The 16,584-nt window shown below is 40.5% G+C and overlaps 1 protein-coding gene across 1 annotated transcript; it reads left to right on the top strand.

Moving 5' to 3' along the window:
- Positions 1 to 848: 848 nt before the first annotated feature.
- On the top strand, positions 849 to 2,081 carry foxe3 (forkhead box E3). Its single transcript, XM_041208609.1, has one exon. The coding sequence runs from the start codon at positions 849 to 851 to the stop codon at positions 2,079 to 2,081; it is 1,233 nt and encodes a 410-aa protein (XP_041064543.1).
- Positions 2,082 to 16,584: the final 14,503 nt, after the last annotated feature.

Below are 16,584 nucleotides of genomic sequence, written 5' to 3' on the forward strand. Positions count from 1 at the left end.
TTTCTGAGAAGTGATCATTTTCTACCATCATAAGTAAAGCCATGTTTCGTATTCGCTTGAACAGAGCTCGGAAACTAGTGTGGCAAATGCACAAATGGCAATTTGTACCTTTCTACCTCCGACACTATTATAAACAAATATCCTACATCGAATGGATTCAACGGATTGTGTGGTAAGCGTTGATATAATTTTTCTGTGGGCTAGAAATTGATAATTTCAGAAGTGATATAAATATATTATTTTTTGTAAGCTATCAATATCGGGTGTTCTACAGCACAGAACAATTGTCCGTCCAATGAGTCGGGCCTTTAAGGATACACGTAAATATTTATTTAGTCCACTGTGCCTATAGTCAAGTTAAAATCAACACCAAAATGTATTTAAGATTTAATACAATAATTAGAATATACAGTGCATGATTTAGGAAATGTTGTAGTCACATTAGAGGAGCCTTATTACACAATGCGAACTAATACATATTCTACATTGCAGAATACTATCCACTAGGTCATGCAGTTTCAACCATAAAATGCCTTTACACATCATCGAGCACTTTGTGAACTTTTTGCGGATTCTCCTTGTTGATGATTTCCTCTAACTGCACATTAAAATTCTAATCTCGTTTTCAGCGTATTGTTAGTACTTCGTGTACCTATTTGGAGAGTTTGGGGGAAGGTGGGTGGGCATGCTAATTAAAAGCTTTGACACAATGAGGGCAAATAGGGTGGCGCCAGGCTCCTTTTGCTCTGACATATAAGCCAGGTGGCGTCAGTTCAGCACCTGATCCGGCCTCCCCAACAACAAACCTACATCAGACTGTGTACTGGGAAGACCTCAGGCTGAAGTTTATGAATCTAGCCGACATTTCGTACTTTACTGGCATGTGCACCATGACTGCAGAATCCCAGCAGTCGCCCACGGAGGCTTCCTCTGCTTCGAGCCCCCTGGATAGCTCCGCGGACGTGTCAATGGGGTCGCCGGGAAAGGATGAGGTGATGGTCAAATCGGAGCCCAGAGGTAACACGCCGAGCGCGGAGAGAGATGACGAGAACGTGGGGGATATTGAGGGACTGGTACCGACTACTGGAGGCAGAAGGAGGAAGCGTCCAATCCAGCGTGGCAAACCTCCATACAGTTACATAGCACTGATCGCCATGGCCATTGCCAACTCACCAGAAAGGAAGCTGACCCTTGGGGGTATTTACAAGTTTATAATGGACCGGTTCCCATTCTATAGGGAAAACTCCAAGAAGTGGCAAAACTCAATCCGCCACAACCTAACCCTCAATGATTGTTTTGTCAAGATTCCTCGCGAGCCTGGCCGCCCTGGGAAGGGCAACTACTGGACGCTGGATCCGGCAGCTGAAGATATGTTCGATAACGGGAGCTTTTTACGCCGAAGGAAACGTTTCAAGCGATCAGACATCACTACCTATCCAGGCTACATGCAAAATTCCAGCGCCTTCACTCCAACCCCAGTTGGGAGACCTTCCTATCCCAATACACTCTATCCAAACGTGGGCTCGGGCTACAGTCCTCAGGTCCACACTGCTAGCCACCACCCGGCCATGTTGCATCATTACCAAACCTCAGCAGTGAGCCAGGCTCAGCACAGGATGTTCAGTATTGACAATCTCATTAGCCAACAGTCTGTTCTACAGGCCTCTTCAGGGATTGATTTGAACTCTCACGTAAATGGGGAACTGGGACCGATGGCCAGTTGTTCAGTTGGTGGGGCAGATGCTTCGAGTTTTCAGTCGCAGTCGGTAAGCCCCACTGGGATGGGGGCCATGTTGAACAGGTCTTCGAACAGCGTGACTTCGAACATGACCTATTCCTATTCCACGTCCCCTCCTCACTTACCTATGCCCCAGGCCAGCTATTCACCCAATAATAGCCAGATGTATTGTCCTTCAAATCGACTCGCCATACCGTCCATGAGAGCAAACACCTGCTCCGACCACACTGAGCAACTTTTGGGCTTATCCAACCATCAGGTTAATGGACTTACTCAGCTCAATGGCAACACCACCTACATGAGACAGACAAATTATGCACCTGGACTTGAAAGATTCATGTAGAATGTTTTCTACTTTTAGGGGAGAAGCAGCAAAACAGTGACATTCCTAAACCACAAAACAACTCAAGGTTAGCTCTTTTACATATTTATACCGAACTATACTGCCAAAGCTCATCGTTTTTCTATCCTTACTTTATTGATACCGTATTTTACATTTCTAGTTCAGCGCTATAAGAATGTAAATTTCAGTACAAACAGGATTGTTTTCTGTCTGTGAAGGATACACATCTGTCACAATTTGTCAACAGGTAATGACTGTTTGGTTAAAGGTAATCAATATTTCGTTTCCTTTCAGAATTGAGAAGAACCAGTTTAATCGCTTACTCTGTGGTACTTTTTGTATGTATTTCGGGGAGAAAATATTTATCGTTTAGTTTGTGTAATAGCTGCATTAGATGCAAAATTTCTGATTTGTTCTTACCGGAAACGACAAAAATAAATAAATATTGTTTTTTTACGTTAAAAGAAACTGTCTTTTTTTTTGGAAGCATATCCACAAATAAATGAATGTATGTGGCAATCCGTTTTGTGAGCCAGGGCTCATTAGAAAGCTAAATTTGCAAAGAAATTAAAAATAACAGAGCCGCTGTGTATTTCTGCTTTTTATTGCGTGGGGATGACATTCCTAATGAGGCAACGAGTAATATGGAATTTAAAATGGCTTCGTGTACATGTCTGTACGTGTGTTTACAAATTGAATCTGGATATATCTGAAACTAAAAAGGAAATGAAAGGAGGGAAGGAGAACAAATAAAAGTGGAGTTACACAAAATTATTTTCTTAAATAATTTAAAAGCAATGCAAATATGTCTGATGGGTAATAGTGACGGTTTAATTCGAAACTGGTTCCCTTTGAGAACAGTATTTTGAATGCTACATTTACGACACCACACCTTCCGTGTATTGTTCATTCTTGTTAAACTGTTAATTTGGAATTTGGAGTTTGCTCTCCAAAAATAATTGGAAAGGATTTACACAGCAGCAGCCCACTGATCGAATTAGGCACCGATCGAAAGCCTATTGTCCAGTGGGTAACAATTGTTTTTCTAATTACACGGAAGATGAGGCTGCCTTTGTTTTCTGACACCTGGTTAACTTGTCATTGTTTCAAATGTTCTGGGATTGCTTTGAGATATGTAAAAAGATTTCCCTGGACCATCTTAACATTTACAATATCAACAACTTGCACTTATATAGTGTAGTAGTGATCTGCCCAGGGGCAGGTCCTTATATCATGTCTTTGATTTAGATAAAAAACACGCTCCAAGACAATTTACAGAAGGGAATGATGGTTTTAGAACATTAAAATGCTTTGTCTGGGATTACACTCAACTGTTCAAACGTAAACCCCGCATCTGGTAGCCTCCAGATTCCGGGCTCTACAATAATCTTCATATGTTACTAAGCATAAAAGCATAGAATATGAAAAGAAATGAATGTAATATAGACTCAAGCTGCAATTACAGTCTCGGCATGGAGCAGCTCATCGGTGCTGAAAGAAAATTAGATAATCTTGGTAAAGCATATTAGAAATAATGTTTAGAAATAATAATAATTAGAAATAAAGCCGTTTAACAATTCTAAGTCTAGAAAAAAAGAGAAACTGCAAAAACACGCATACTTGGGCACGTGTCTGAAGTCATTTTTTTTCATCCGCTCCCGGGATGTGTATATAGACTTACATTCTCTGAACCTGTACTAAAAAGAAATCCTACTTTTAGTTTCCTAAATTCTCGATCAATCTGACAACATATGGACTTAGTAATAACCCGAGAATCTTACACTTTTATTTTGTCGAGGTATCAAATGCAGATTAAATAAAAATCATAAGCGAAGTTGTTGCTCTTGTTAAATTCAATCAAATAAAGAAGCAATCGGCGGTATGGAAAAGGTCATTACATTCTTTTCAGAATCTGTTTTTTTTAATCGCCGTTATATATTGTTTATTGATAAACAATGTGCCCAGTCACAGACCGTTTGTAATGCGGCTGATTGATGAGTATTGGGACCATTCGTTTCGTTCAGCGAGGAGGCAGAACCCGGAGCGTTATTGGAAGTTTCCTGCACTTTATTGCCCAGTAACTACTCTCAGTTCTGGTTTCACCTCAAGTGGCTGTGGAGCCAGGAACGCTCAGGATGTCTGACAGAGGCTTTTGTATCACTGATCGCCATCTCCAGCTGGTATTATTGACATGTTTGCTGTTCTGCTCACGCCGACAGACACTTTGACAGGATTTCTTACGCAAGCACATTCTCAAATCTCCTAATTCTTATGAAAGTGGAAATGTTTGGTGGGTTTTATGGATAATGTAGTTGCCCCGGGTAAGTATTTAATATAAATATAAATACATTGTAAAAAAAGTTTTTAATACGTAGCATATATCGCTCTCTTATCAACTAAGTACTACTTCAGAAAATAGGTTCATTTTAACTTATCTTTTTGTGCATTTTAAATTAAAGAGCAATATTGTGCCAGATGAGGGATAAAAAACCCAAACAAAGATATGAATAATAAAGATAAATCAGAAGGGCCAAAATCGCCTTGCGCAAAGCAGGGCAGCGAGTATGGTAACACGAAGGAGTTTCGGTAGCAGCCGGAGACCACTAGCTGTTGGTATATTAGTGTCCGTGAGGAGTGATTTTCTTTCACACCCATACAGTTAGAGCAGAAATTGAGCCTGCATTCAAAGTCAGGGCCAGAGTTGACACCTGATTTAAAAGTTAGATCCATGCAATTGGGAACTCAGATGTTATCTTTAACACTCAATTTGCGCACTATAAATTGGACGCATGCTCAGAGCTTCTCTCCCCGGACAACAGTTCCTAATGAACTGGCCAACATTTAAAATGCTTCAAATTAAGTTTTAAAAGTTGCCATTTTGTTAAGCAGACAGCCTGAACGCTTTATAAATACATTTTTACATGGCATTGGCGCCTTACAGTGAATCTGAGGTAGTTTGTGACAGTTACTCTGAGGGACTGTCAGCCACCAATCTGCTTTGACATCAGATCGGAAACCTGCCTTGGAGTTATGCTGCCATTTTATGTTGATGCCTCCAACACTAGGTTGAAGTGACATGAAGTACGAGTTTAAAGCAAATCAACAGCATCAAACTGTAACCTAAGGCAAAAAGTTTTGCAGTGAGAATTCTGACTGGCGTTAAGTGGAAGAAAACGCTCACAATGCCTATCGAGGTTACCAGGCAGGGGTAATGGGTTCAGGAGAGCAAGTCAAAGAATTTGCACTGGGAAAACTGTGGAGTATAATTTTCGGGATTCCACATGATCAGATGAACAAAAGGGAAGCGTGTTTGGGGCAGTATAATGGATTCAGACTGGAGGGTGGGGGGCGGATTTCTACAAATAAAGAAATTGGACCATTATATCTGGAGGGAAAGAAAAAGCACCGGCAAGGCAGAATGGTCAACTTCTCCTGACACAACAGGATGTGAGCACAGAAAACCCCAGCGACCCTTTCCCCGCTCACCAAGCCTAGTTATCTCTTAATTCGCAATTTTCACTTACGGCAACGGCCTCAGTACAAGACAAATAAGATACAGATTTCTGCTCGTCATCATATCCCTCAAATGTTAGTAATTGCTGCGGAGCTGAATAAATGAATTGTGCATTTAAAGAGTTCGAGGGTGCCTCCAAGTCCAATATTAGAGAAGGAACTCACTAGACAGTTACTTACCTTGGCCAAACCTTCAAGCGGGTATCCACGAGGTAAACGTGCACAATGCTTATTTGATTGTGTTTAAGCTTGTGCATCTGAGAGGTGGCATAGACTAATATGTAAAAACACAAGCAAGCATGGATGCAAACCTGAAAATCCAGACAACCCTTTTCAGAATTGTCTGCACAAAGTATTAAACTGGTACAACTTTTAGCACTCTGGTTGTGGACGCTTGCCCTACACCAAGTGAAACTTGTGAGACCAGGTGGGCCCAAGCTTCAACAACGGTGGTGGTTTTGCTCAGCATTAACATGGGGGTGCGCTGACCTTGGCTGGGCCACCTCTCGGCACCGCGGTGGGAGGTTGGTAGTTTATATGGTTGAGCACTAGTCTATAAACCTTATGCCACGTTTGACCTTGATAGTAGCAATGGTTGCATTTGTTTAAAAGCCAGATCTGAGATAGTGTTTCTAAAGTGTCGCTAGTTTCGTCGGTGCCCGGGTTCATACAAATAATATTCCACCTGCAACACCTCTTTGTCCTTTTGTCTATGACATCTTTTGGCAATCTCCACCCATCACTGGCCCTCTATACAGCTCTACCCGTCCCACCCCCCATCCCCCTTAAACCAGCTATATTTCACTTCTTTTCTATTCTTCCTTAGTTCTGTTGAAGAGTCACACGGACTCGAAACGTTAACTATGTTCCTCTCCGCAGATGCTGTCAGACCTGCAGAGTTTTTCCAGGTATTTTTATTTTTGTTTTGGTTTTGCAGCATTCCCAGTTTTTTTGCTTTTTTCATACAAATAATGTTTGTCTATCTACCTCATTCCCAACTGACCATCAAAAGCGTGGTACTAACTTAATACTTTATTTTGGAATGCTCCTCCACGATGCCCGGCTCCTATTCTGAAATTGTTGCCATTTAAAGGACAGTTCGCAGCATATCACCAACATGAACAAAATCTGTGAAGTTTTATTCTCGTACAAGATCAAGTTAAATGCAAAGGAAAGGACCTATTCCATTTGTTGTTATGCACCAAGAGTATTGTACCTAATACTCCGGAGAGGACATCTTGCGGAATGCTGTTCAATTAGTGAATTCTCTTTAGAAAATATATGCTACCCCAGAAGTAATGTCCTTTGGACTTTAGCCATTATCCTAACGATTAGCTGAAAATCCGTTCCTACATGTCGCAGGCTATTGAATACAGACTCCAGGAATGCCTGTCACCCATATTTGCAGCAACATGGTAAATCTGTTGAAGAAGATATCCGCCATTGGGTAGCTCTAGATGAATGGCAACTGCGTTGTTTTAGGAACATTAACTCATTTATTAGAAGTAGCTAAAAGAAAAATCTGTTCTGAAGACTTACCCATATCAGTGCACATAAAGACCTGAATGATTTTTACCCCAATACCATGATTTGGAAGCCAGAAGCTGCGACCTTGTTTGTGCAGTTCTCGCTTGGATTGTGCCTCAGTTTGAAGTAACAGTGCACAATATTACTAGAATAATAGTAGTAGGTATTATTGGAAAGGCTTAAATGGTAATATCTCTTTTCCTTAAGATGGAATATTACAAAATCTGATCAGAAGGGCATGGAGAATGATTTCGTTCCTCCAATGAAAGCAGTATAAGTACGCAGCCCTCTTAGATATCAGAAGCAATACCTTTTCCCCTTGAAAGTACATTTAGCTTCACGGTCAAGTGGTCACCATTTCCCAGCAATGTTAGAGACGTTGTGTAAACACAGTCACCACACAACAGAATAAATCTTCAGACGCGACTGCCTAATGCTGGTATTCTGTGATTTCAGTGTAAACGTGCTCTTCTGCAGTTCGGGTCCTTTAGGCGCTTAGGGTCCCTTAGTTTGGAGATCCAAGAAGAAAGGAATTGTCAACTTAAAACAAAGTGATTCTATTATTGAGTTTTGGCTTTGTGATGAAATTAGAACCCATTTTGAAAATAAAAAGTAATCGACAACACTGACATGCATTTTGCTGTAACGATGTCACGTTGTCAATTTCAAAAACTCTCCAGCTAAGTAGTTTTCAGAAGTATGTTCGCGAATGGGGCCTCCAAGCCTGGAGTACTTGGGGAAAAAACATTAGTCGCATTGAACCTTACGTCTCTAGTACATATACTCTCCTAAGTATCAGCTACATTTTGAATGTCAAATAATTTTGCTGTTCACACGCTGTTTGACAGATTATTGTTAACACTTATCACTCTTCCAACAAAGACATTGTTAGTAATATATATTTATTTCCCTCTAACTTAAATTCATGCTCTTTGGTTAAATTTTCAGCTGTTATTATGAGGTGATGTTCTTTGTCTTAATTAATATATTATCTACCCTGGTGGCATCCTATTAGCTGCTTTCTTTACTGTACTGAAAACTTGAAGCTCAAATGCAGTTATCTTACCCTTTTCACTACTTAAATGACGTTCTGGCATGTGCTAAGTTGTCTGGAGTTTATGCTAGAGTTTATGTCTGTCTGGAAAGGGGCAGGTCAAAGATTGGGAACATAGATATTACAGCTTCAACCTTTCCTTAGCTCTGCTAACTCATTAAACTTTCCAAGTTGGTACATTGGCAAGTCTCACATTTATCTTGCCACTTGCCAATGCTAAGTAATAGGTGATTTACACTAGGTGTCAGGCAAAACTGAATGTAATCAAAGCCCTTTAAATACAGACAAGAATGCAAAAATCATGGGAATGTTTTATCTTCATTGCAAGAGCAGTAATTCAGAGGAGTGAATCCATTATAAAACCCTTATCCTATTTGCTGTTATTTTCAGAATTTGTTATACACTTTGCTCTTTCTCACCTATTGCACATTCTAGTAATTCAATTTAGCAAGTGAGATTTGTGAGAATCAAATTAGATTTTTAGATTTAATTTTTCTCTTGGGTGTTCAGTCAGGAAAGCCTATGTTTACATGAGAACATAAGAAACAGGTGCAGGAGTAGAACATTTGGACCCTCAAACCTGGCTGAACTGACTGTGGCCCAACTTCACTTTCCTGCCTACCCCCATAAACCTTGATTCCTTTCTGGATCAAAAATGTATCTAACTCAGCCTTGAATATATTCAATGACGTAGTTTCCACTGCTCTCTGAAGTGAAGAATTCTGAAGACTAACGGCCCTCTGAGACAAGAAATTCTGCTTATTGCTGTCTTAAATGGGAGACCCCTAGTTTTGAAACTCTGCCCTCTAATTCTAGATAAAAGCAAAAAACTGCGGATGCTGGAAATCCAAAACAAAAACAAAAATAAAAATAACTGGAAAAACTCAGCAGGTCTGACAGCATCTGTGGAGAGGAATACAGTTAACGTTTTGAGTCCGTATGACTCTTCAACAGAACTAAGGAAAAATAGAAGAGAGGTGAAATATAAGCTGGTTTAAGGGTGGGTGGGGATAACCAAAAGATGTCACAGACAAAAGAACGAAGAGGTGTTGGTGGTGATGATATTAGCTACGAAATGTGCTAACAGGTGCCATTAAGGATAGAAAGTAGGACGAGTAAGGCACAGATAGCCCTAGTGGTGGTGGGGTGGGGGGAAGGGATCAAAATAGGCTAAAAGGTAGAGATAAAATGTTGGATGGAAATACATTAAAAAATAATGGAAATAGGTGGGAAAAGAAAAATCTATATAAATTATTGGAAAAAGGGGGGATCGGAAAGGGGGTAGGGATGTTGGAGAGAGTTCATGATCTAAAGTTGTTGAACTCAATATTTAGTCCAGAAGGCTGTAAAGTGCTGTTGAGGTGCTGTTCCTCCAGTTTGCATTGAGCTTCACTGGAACAATGCAGCAAGCCAAGGACGGAAATGTGGGCATGAGAGCAGGGTGGAGTGTTGAAATGGCAAGTGACAGGGAGGTCTGGGTCATGCTTGTGAACAGACTGAGGGTGTTCCACAAAGTGGTCACCAAGTCTGCGTTTGGTCTCTCCAATGTAGAGGAAATCGCATTGGGAGCAGCAAATGCAGTAGACTAAATTGAGGAAAGTGCAAGTGAAATGCTGCTTCACTTGAAAGGAATGTTTGGGCCCTTGGACGGTGAGGCGGGGGCAAGTAAAGGGGCAGGTGTTGCACCTTCTGTGGTTGCATGGGAAGGTGACGTGGGAGGGGGTTGAGGTGTAGGGGGTGATGGAGGAGTGGACCAGGGTGTCCCGGAGGGAACTATCCCTGCAGAATGCCACCTGGGATGGTGAAGGGAAGATGTGTTTGGTGGTGGCATCATGCTGGATTTGGCGGAAATGGCGGAGGATGATTCTTTGAATGCGGAGGCTGGTGGGGTGATAAGTGAGGATCAGGGGACCCTGTCATGGTTCTGGGAGGGAGAGGAAGGTGTGAGGGCAGATGCATGAGAGACGGGCCAGACATGGTTGAGAGCTCTGTCAACCACTGTGGGTGGAAAATCTTGTTTAAGGAAGAAGGAAGACATATCAGAGGAACTGTTTTTGAAAGTGGCATCATCAGAGCAGATGCAACGGAGGTGAAGGAACTGAGAGAATGGGATGGAGTCCTTACAGGAAGTGGGATATCCCCCATGAGGGAAACATCTTCTAAGCACCTCCCCGGACAAGCTGCCTCAAAATCGTATATTTGAAAGAGATTCTGATTCTGCCCATCTTCATTGTGGACCATTCAGGTACAAAGAGATCCTAAGGAAAGTCAGGAACATTTTCTGAAACTGTGTACATTTCCTCAATTTGTACTCCTCAACATCTCCATGGTATTTAACATGGTTAAGAATGCCATTGCCTTCTAATGCATCTTCTTTGTTGCCCAGATTTGTTGAATGGCCTTGTATCTTTTCATTTCTATGTTGTTGAAGATAGCCTATACATCTCTCATACTGGCTTGCCCCTGCATTGTCACCTCTGAAGTCCCCAGAGATCTATTCTTGGCTTCCTTCTCTTCCTCATGCACATAATGCTCCATGGAAAACATTATCCACAAACAAAAGCCAGCCTCAAGTGTATGTGAATGGCATCCAGCTTGATCTGTCTGCCAACCAGTCAAACCATTGACTGCCTCCCTGCTGTCAGATTTGTTGTCCAACATCCATTGTTCTCCAGATCAGTATTTGGAAGACTGAGACTATTGCCATCAGTATCTACTGCAGACCCTACACTAATCCTCTCCTTGAGCTGTGCCTCAGGCTCAACCAGGTCCAGTTGGACCCTTAGCTGAACCTCACTTGTTTCTACCTTCTCCAGATTGCATGCCTCTATTCCAGACTTCAGACCTTTGCTACTGACATCCTTACACACACTTTGTCATGGCTTCATTTTCTCTCCCTCCACCATCCATAATCCCCAACTTGTCCAACCCTGCTGCATATAAGCTTCTCCACAGTAAGGTCAACTCACATATCACGCATGTCCTAATTGGTCTACATTGGCTCACTGGCCACCGATGCACCAAATTTAAAAACCTCATCCTTGACTTTAAAATCTTGCATGGTCTTATCCCTATCCTTGTAATCTCTTGCAGCCCTCAATTCCCTCTTCTCTGCACACTTTCTTCTCTAACCTTGGCCTTGTGTGCAGTCACCCCTCCCTTCAACCAACTATTGGTGGCAGCCTTCAGCTGGCTGGATTCTGCTGTCTCTAAACATTCTTCTTGAATCCTTGTGTTTCTTCACCTTTGTCCCCCTCCTTAAAAGCCTTCCTAAAACTCATTTCTTTTAAGCAAGCTTTCATCCACTCCTCCCACTCTGTGTCTCTCTCTTGGTTTGGTTTCTATTTTCTACACACCATAATGAAATGCCTTGTGATATTCTTTATATCAAACCTAGCATATTAGTGCAAATTGTTATTGCTTTTGTTGCACTTTGAACTGGTGGTCACATAGGCTGCATCCTATGCTGTGATTTTACATGAAATTGGGTGCGATTGCAATGGAGAATGAGGTCTATTGCTGTCTCACTGCTCTGACCAAGATTTCACTCTTCTTCCTCCATCCCTGGTGATATCCTGCCACCGCCCTCCCCATTGTGGCCTTCTTTTCCTCATCTGGCTCCTAACATAGCTCCAGTTTCAGCTAAGGCCTTTAGTGTGATAGCTGGCCTCATTTTTAAGGTGCTTGTCCCCCTTTAAGGTTAAGAGCAAACTCTGTCTGCAACAACATCAGCATTTCTTCTACATTGATGGGCTTCTTCTTGGTGGCAGGAATTCTGCCTGGACCCTGGCATACATCCATAAGAAGCCATGTCCCACTGCAACATATTGGGTTTGCAGTGGAGTCAGAGGGATTGATGGAAATTCAGCACTACCGAAAGTCTACCTCAGAGAATAGCTCTGGCCATAAAGTTTCCATTACGTTCCCTCTCTGTTGCATATATCTCACTTTGCTGGTACAAATAGATTTTGGTGTTCTAATTTAAGAACTATCTACCAATAAAGAAACAATGATGAGAACAGATTTTGTGAACCTCTAGATTAAACAGTTACAGGACAAATAAGAAATATAAACGCTGCTATCATGATTGGTTTGCCATGTCTGGGTGGGAGGATGAGGGGTGGTGGAGAGAGGTGGGTTGGGAGGGAGGTGGGGTGGGGTTTATGGTTGGGGGAGAGAGGTGTGTAGTGGTTGGGGAATCTGTGGCCTATACTTTATAGCTTGCAAATTCCTGATATGCATTAATCAGTAAGATCAGTGAACTGCTTTTGAACAAACATAAAAACCCAGGAACATTTTGGAGGGTCAAGTGAAATAATGTTTATAAATGTAGCTTATTAAGTTAATGTGTAATATAAATTCATGTTTGTCATGAACCTATTCATAATATTTAATTAAATCACCAAATGAATCAATAAATATTTTGTGAAAAACTGCATATGAAAATACTGGGTAAAGCAAGCAAGTATTAACAGTTTAATAATAATGATTGCTTCCCTGCTTCGTTTAGTCCTCAGATGAACCTTAAAGTTGAATAATGTATCACATAACTTGTATTTTAATCTGCCTGTTCTTGTATTCCAGTATCAAACACATTTAAAACATTCAATATCACTATATAAGGGCAACAGACAGGCACCAAGCAATGAAACTACAAAGATGGTACAAAAGTATTGAAGAACTGGCAACATTTAAGTAAGTGCACAGCTATTCCTGATGAGTAAAATATCTGATGACTTTTTATTTCCTTACATCCAGTTTAAGCAAACATAATACAGTCAACCAGCTGGAAAAAATAGACAGTGAAGGCAGTGAGAGGGAGATGACATGCAAGTTTGTGGTCAGTTAGAGACAGAAGGAATGTGGACAAATTATAAGATGCAAACTTTTTTTTCCAGCTACCATTCATACATAAACTGTCAATGCAATGAAGATGTTCACAAAAAATAGACAGCAAATTTTTACCACTAAGTTCAAAGCTGTCTCTTGGATGAGATCACAGACAAATCGAATTGTGCAGTCTTTGCTCATCAAGTTGATTGCAGGCTTTCAACAATATTTGGTGTCTCAGCAATTACAACTGTTAACAATAGTGTTGGGAAATTGGGGGTACTTAGAATAATCTGAAGGAAAATCTGTCAGGTTCAATTGTGTGGCATGGGACATGTAGGGTCCATCATTAATATTGTTCAGAGCCTTATGCTTTAACATGGGCAGTTAAGCCCAGTCCAGCCAATGAATAAAATATTTTGATTTACTAACATAAACAGTAAAGAAGTCAAAGAGAGCATCAGGACATTTATTTTATCCCAAATATATCTCAGGCTAGTAAAAAATATTAGGTTGCTTTTACTTCTTTCTAACTTAGTGGTTGAAGGGAGAAAGTGACCACCTGTAATATGGAGATGAGTCTGAAATCTTTACTGAGGCAAATCTGAAACTAGTAGCTACAGTTTAGGTTCCAGTCAGGCAGAACTCTGTTTACATTGCTCGGCTCCTATCTGGCTGAAACTGTAACTTCTATTTGGGAGAGTGGGCAGCAAATATCTGACATATGAATGTGCTGAACTATCTCCCAACATTTAGAAATTAAAACACTTAAGACTGTCAGAAATGGAGAATCTCTGTCCCCTGAACATACAAGTTAAGGTTAGGTGGCATTACAAAGTATCAAGGTATCAAAGTATCCAACAGACCTTTTGAACACTATCAAAAGCAAACATCACTGCTGGATTCTACCAGCCAAATTGTTGATGTTTTGAGGCCATTACTGTCAAATTTGGCAAATTAATATTAATCCCAGTGTTCCTATTATTAAAGATGTAATGGACTTTATTGAAAAAAGTGAACTGATTTGAATTGGTTCATGAAGAATGCATTAGAGGATAGCAATGTGCTTCCCAATTTGGACCTGTTGGGCTTGTTTGAAGCTAATTTGTGAGCATTGAGAAATAGATTTTCCACCATTGGATGGAGAAGGTAATGGAATTTGAAGAAGGTAGTGATTGTGAGTGTAAGAGAGATAACATAAGAATATAAGATAAAGGAGCTGGAGTAGGCCATTTGGCCCTTTGAGCCTGCTCCACTGTTCAATAAGGTCTTCTACCTCAACTCTGCCTTCCTGCATTATCGCTTGTGCTTTATATCAAAAATTGATCAACATATATACATCTTGAAGAAACTCAAAGATTGAGCATCCTCAGCTTTCTTGCATAGAGAATTCCAAGGATTCACAACCCTTTGAGTGAAGGAATGTCTCCTTGTTTCAGTCCCAAATGTTCAGCCCCCTATTCTGAGACTGTGCTCCCATGTTCTAAACTTATTAGTCATGGAAACTATTTTCCCAGCATCTATCGTTAAGCCCCTTAAGGATTTTCTGTCTCATTCATCTATGTTCCATGGATTATGGGCCTTCTTCTCCAGTTCTTTGCCCAAAGGCAGGTCCAACCCACAGTGCCACAACCTCTACCATGGATAAGGCAAGGAGGCAGGTCCTGAATCTATCCAAGCTGGAACGAGGATCAAACCCCTTGCTACTGGCATCAGTCTGAACCATACCATCCAGCCAGCTGTGCCAACTGGCTCCCCAAGGAGTCCAAGTTGATGTCAACATACACTTTTATGTGTATGTTGGAGCCTAGAGCTATGGATAGTGATGGTAGAGGCTCTAATTTATTTCCATCACATGGCTTGTTGTAGGGTGTTGGATACCATTCATTAGGTCTTAATGAAGTCTTCGTAGCCTTAAGAAGGTTAACTGTGTGCACTTATTAACTACAAGAACTGTGTACATTTATAAACTAAAGAGTTCAAGCTAGGAGTTGTCTACATGCTTGCTTGTTCACATGGCTTTGTCCAACTCCAGACTGATCCCTAGGTGTGTATTCAGTCCCACATCAACCCTATATATTCCAGACCCTTATACTACACCTCCCCAAGTCTTTATCAAGCGTATCTCAAGTTATCCTAGTTTACCCCATGTATTTACATGATTATTATTACCCCATCTCCCCACTTCAAGTCTCTGAGCTCATATTGAATCACTGTTTATCAATTCAGCTGTTGCGGTGATAGGTAGTTGTTGATTTATCCGGTTTTTTTCTGGGGTTGGTGAATACTATGCTCATCCCCAGAGCGTTTTTTTGTCTTCTTCCATTGCATGGCTCTCCACAATTCATATGATAGTTCATGGTTCAAAAATGGAACATTTATTCCCACTTGCAGCCAGATTTTTGAATATTATCTTTTTTTCCCAGTTGTTTTGAGGTTATGAATCTTTTCATTCAGTTCAGCAACAACTCTGGTAAGTTGAATTGTTTTTGTTTCAGAGTTATCTGAGGAACACTTGAATACATTTAAAAACTCCGCCTGGGCATTCAGTTCCTTTCGGACTTTTTCTTCCATGGTCACTGACTGTTCCTTAGACTCTTTCAATTCATTCATTAGATCTTCAAATTGTTCCATAGAATTCACTTTTTCTGCTTTTAAAGTGTGGAATTCTTCTTCCATACTACGCATCTCATCCTTCCTGTTGTTCAGATTGGACCAAAGTTTAAGAAGGTCATCAGTTTTGGTTGTTAATTCTGCTTTCAAGCAACTGTTCTGATTCATCATCAATTCCTTGTCCTGTTCTCTGCATTTTGCACGATGCTTAGTAAAGGCTACTCATGCTTGAATTTCATCAAGTTTTAATTGAAGATCTATTTTTACTGAATTTGTTTCTACAAGTTCATCATTTAAGCATCTTTCCAAGTGTTCTACTTCCTGTGAGTGACATTCCAGTGTTCTCATTAGTTCTAATTTTTCCTTATCAAATACATCTTTTGGATGTGAAAGCTGATTCTCTATGTAATTTTTCTTTGGCAGTGTATAATTCCTCTGTGCTATCATTCAAGCTCACAATCTGTAATTATGTTTCTGCTAATTGTTTTTGTGACTCCTCATGTTCTTTTGTGAGAACTTCTACTTTCTCTTGCCATTCTAGGTTCTTGATTTTCATCTCTTCATATATCTCCTTGAAAATGTAATGTTTTTCCAAGTTTTCTTCCAAATATTCAACCATTTTCTTCACTTCTGTAGTCTCTTTCTTGTACTTCTCTGACAACTCAAAATTTTGTTCAGATCTTAGAACAGTTTGGTTCACTGACAACTTTAGTATCTCATGTGTTTTCTAGAGTATACACTCAGCTTGAATCTTGAGTTTCAAATCTTCCAAGTCAGTTCTGATATGAACATTATCCAACTATATTTCATTTTCTTTTTGCAGGGTTTGTTTATTTTGGGTTTCACCAGATAGCTTTCCTTCATTCACAGCCACCTGCTTGCCCTGCACTATTATCTGCTGTTGCAGTTCAGGCAATGTGTAAGGATTTCTGAAATGATATATTTTTGAGACTTCCAGCAAGTTCC

Source organism: Carcharodon carcharias, chromosome 16 (genome assembly GCF_017639515.1).
Source record: "Carcharodon carcharias isolate sCarCar2 chromosome 16, sCarCar2.pri, whole genome shotgun sequence".
Lineage (NCBI taxonomy): Eukaryota > Metazoa > Chordata > Chondrichthyes > Lamniformes > Lamnidae > Carcharodon > Carcharodon carcharias.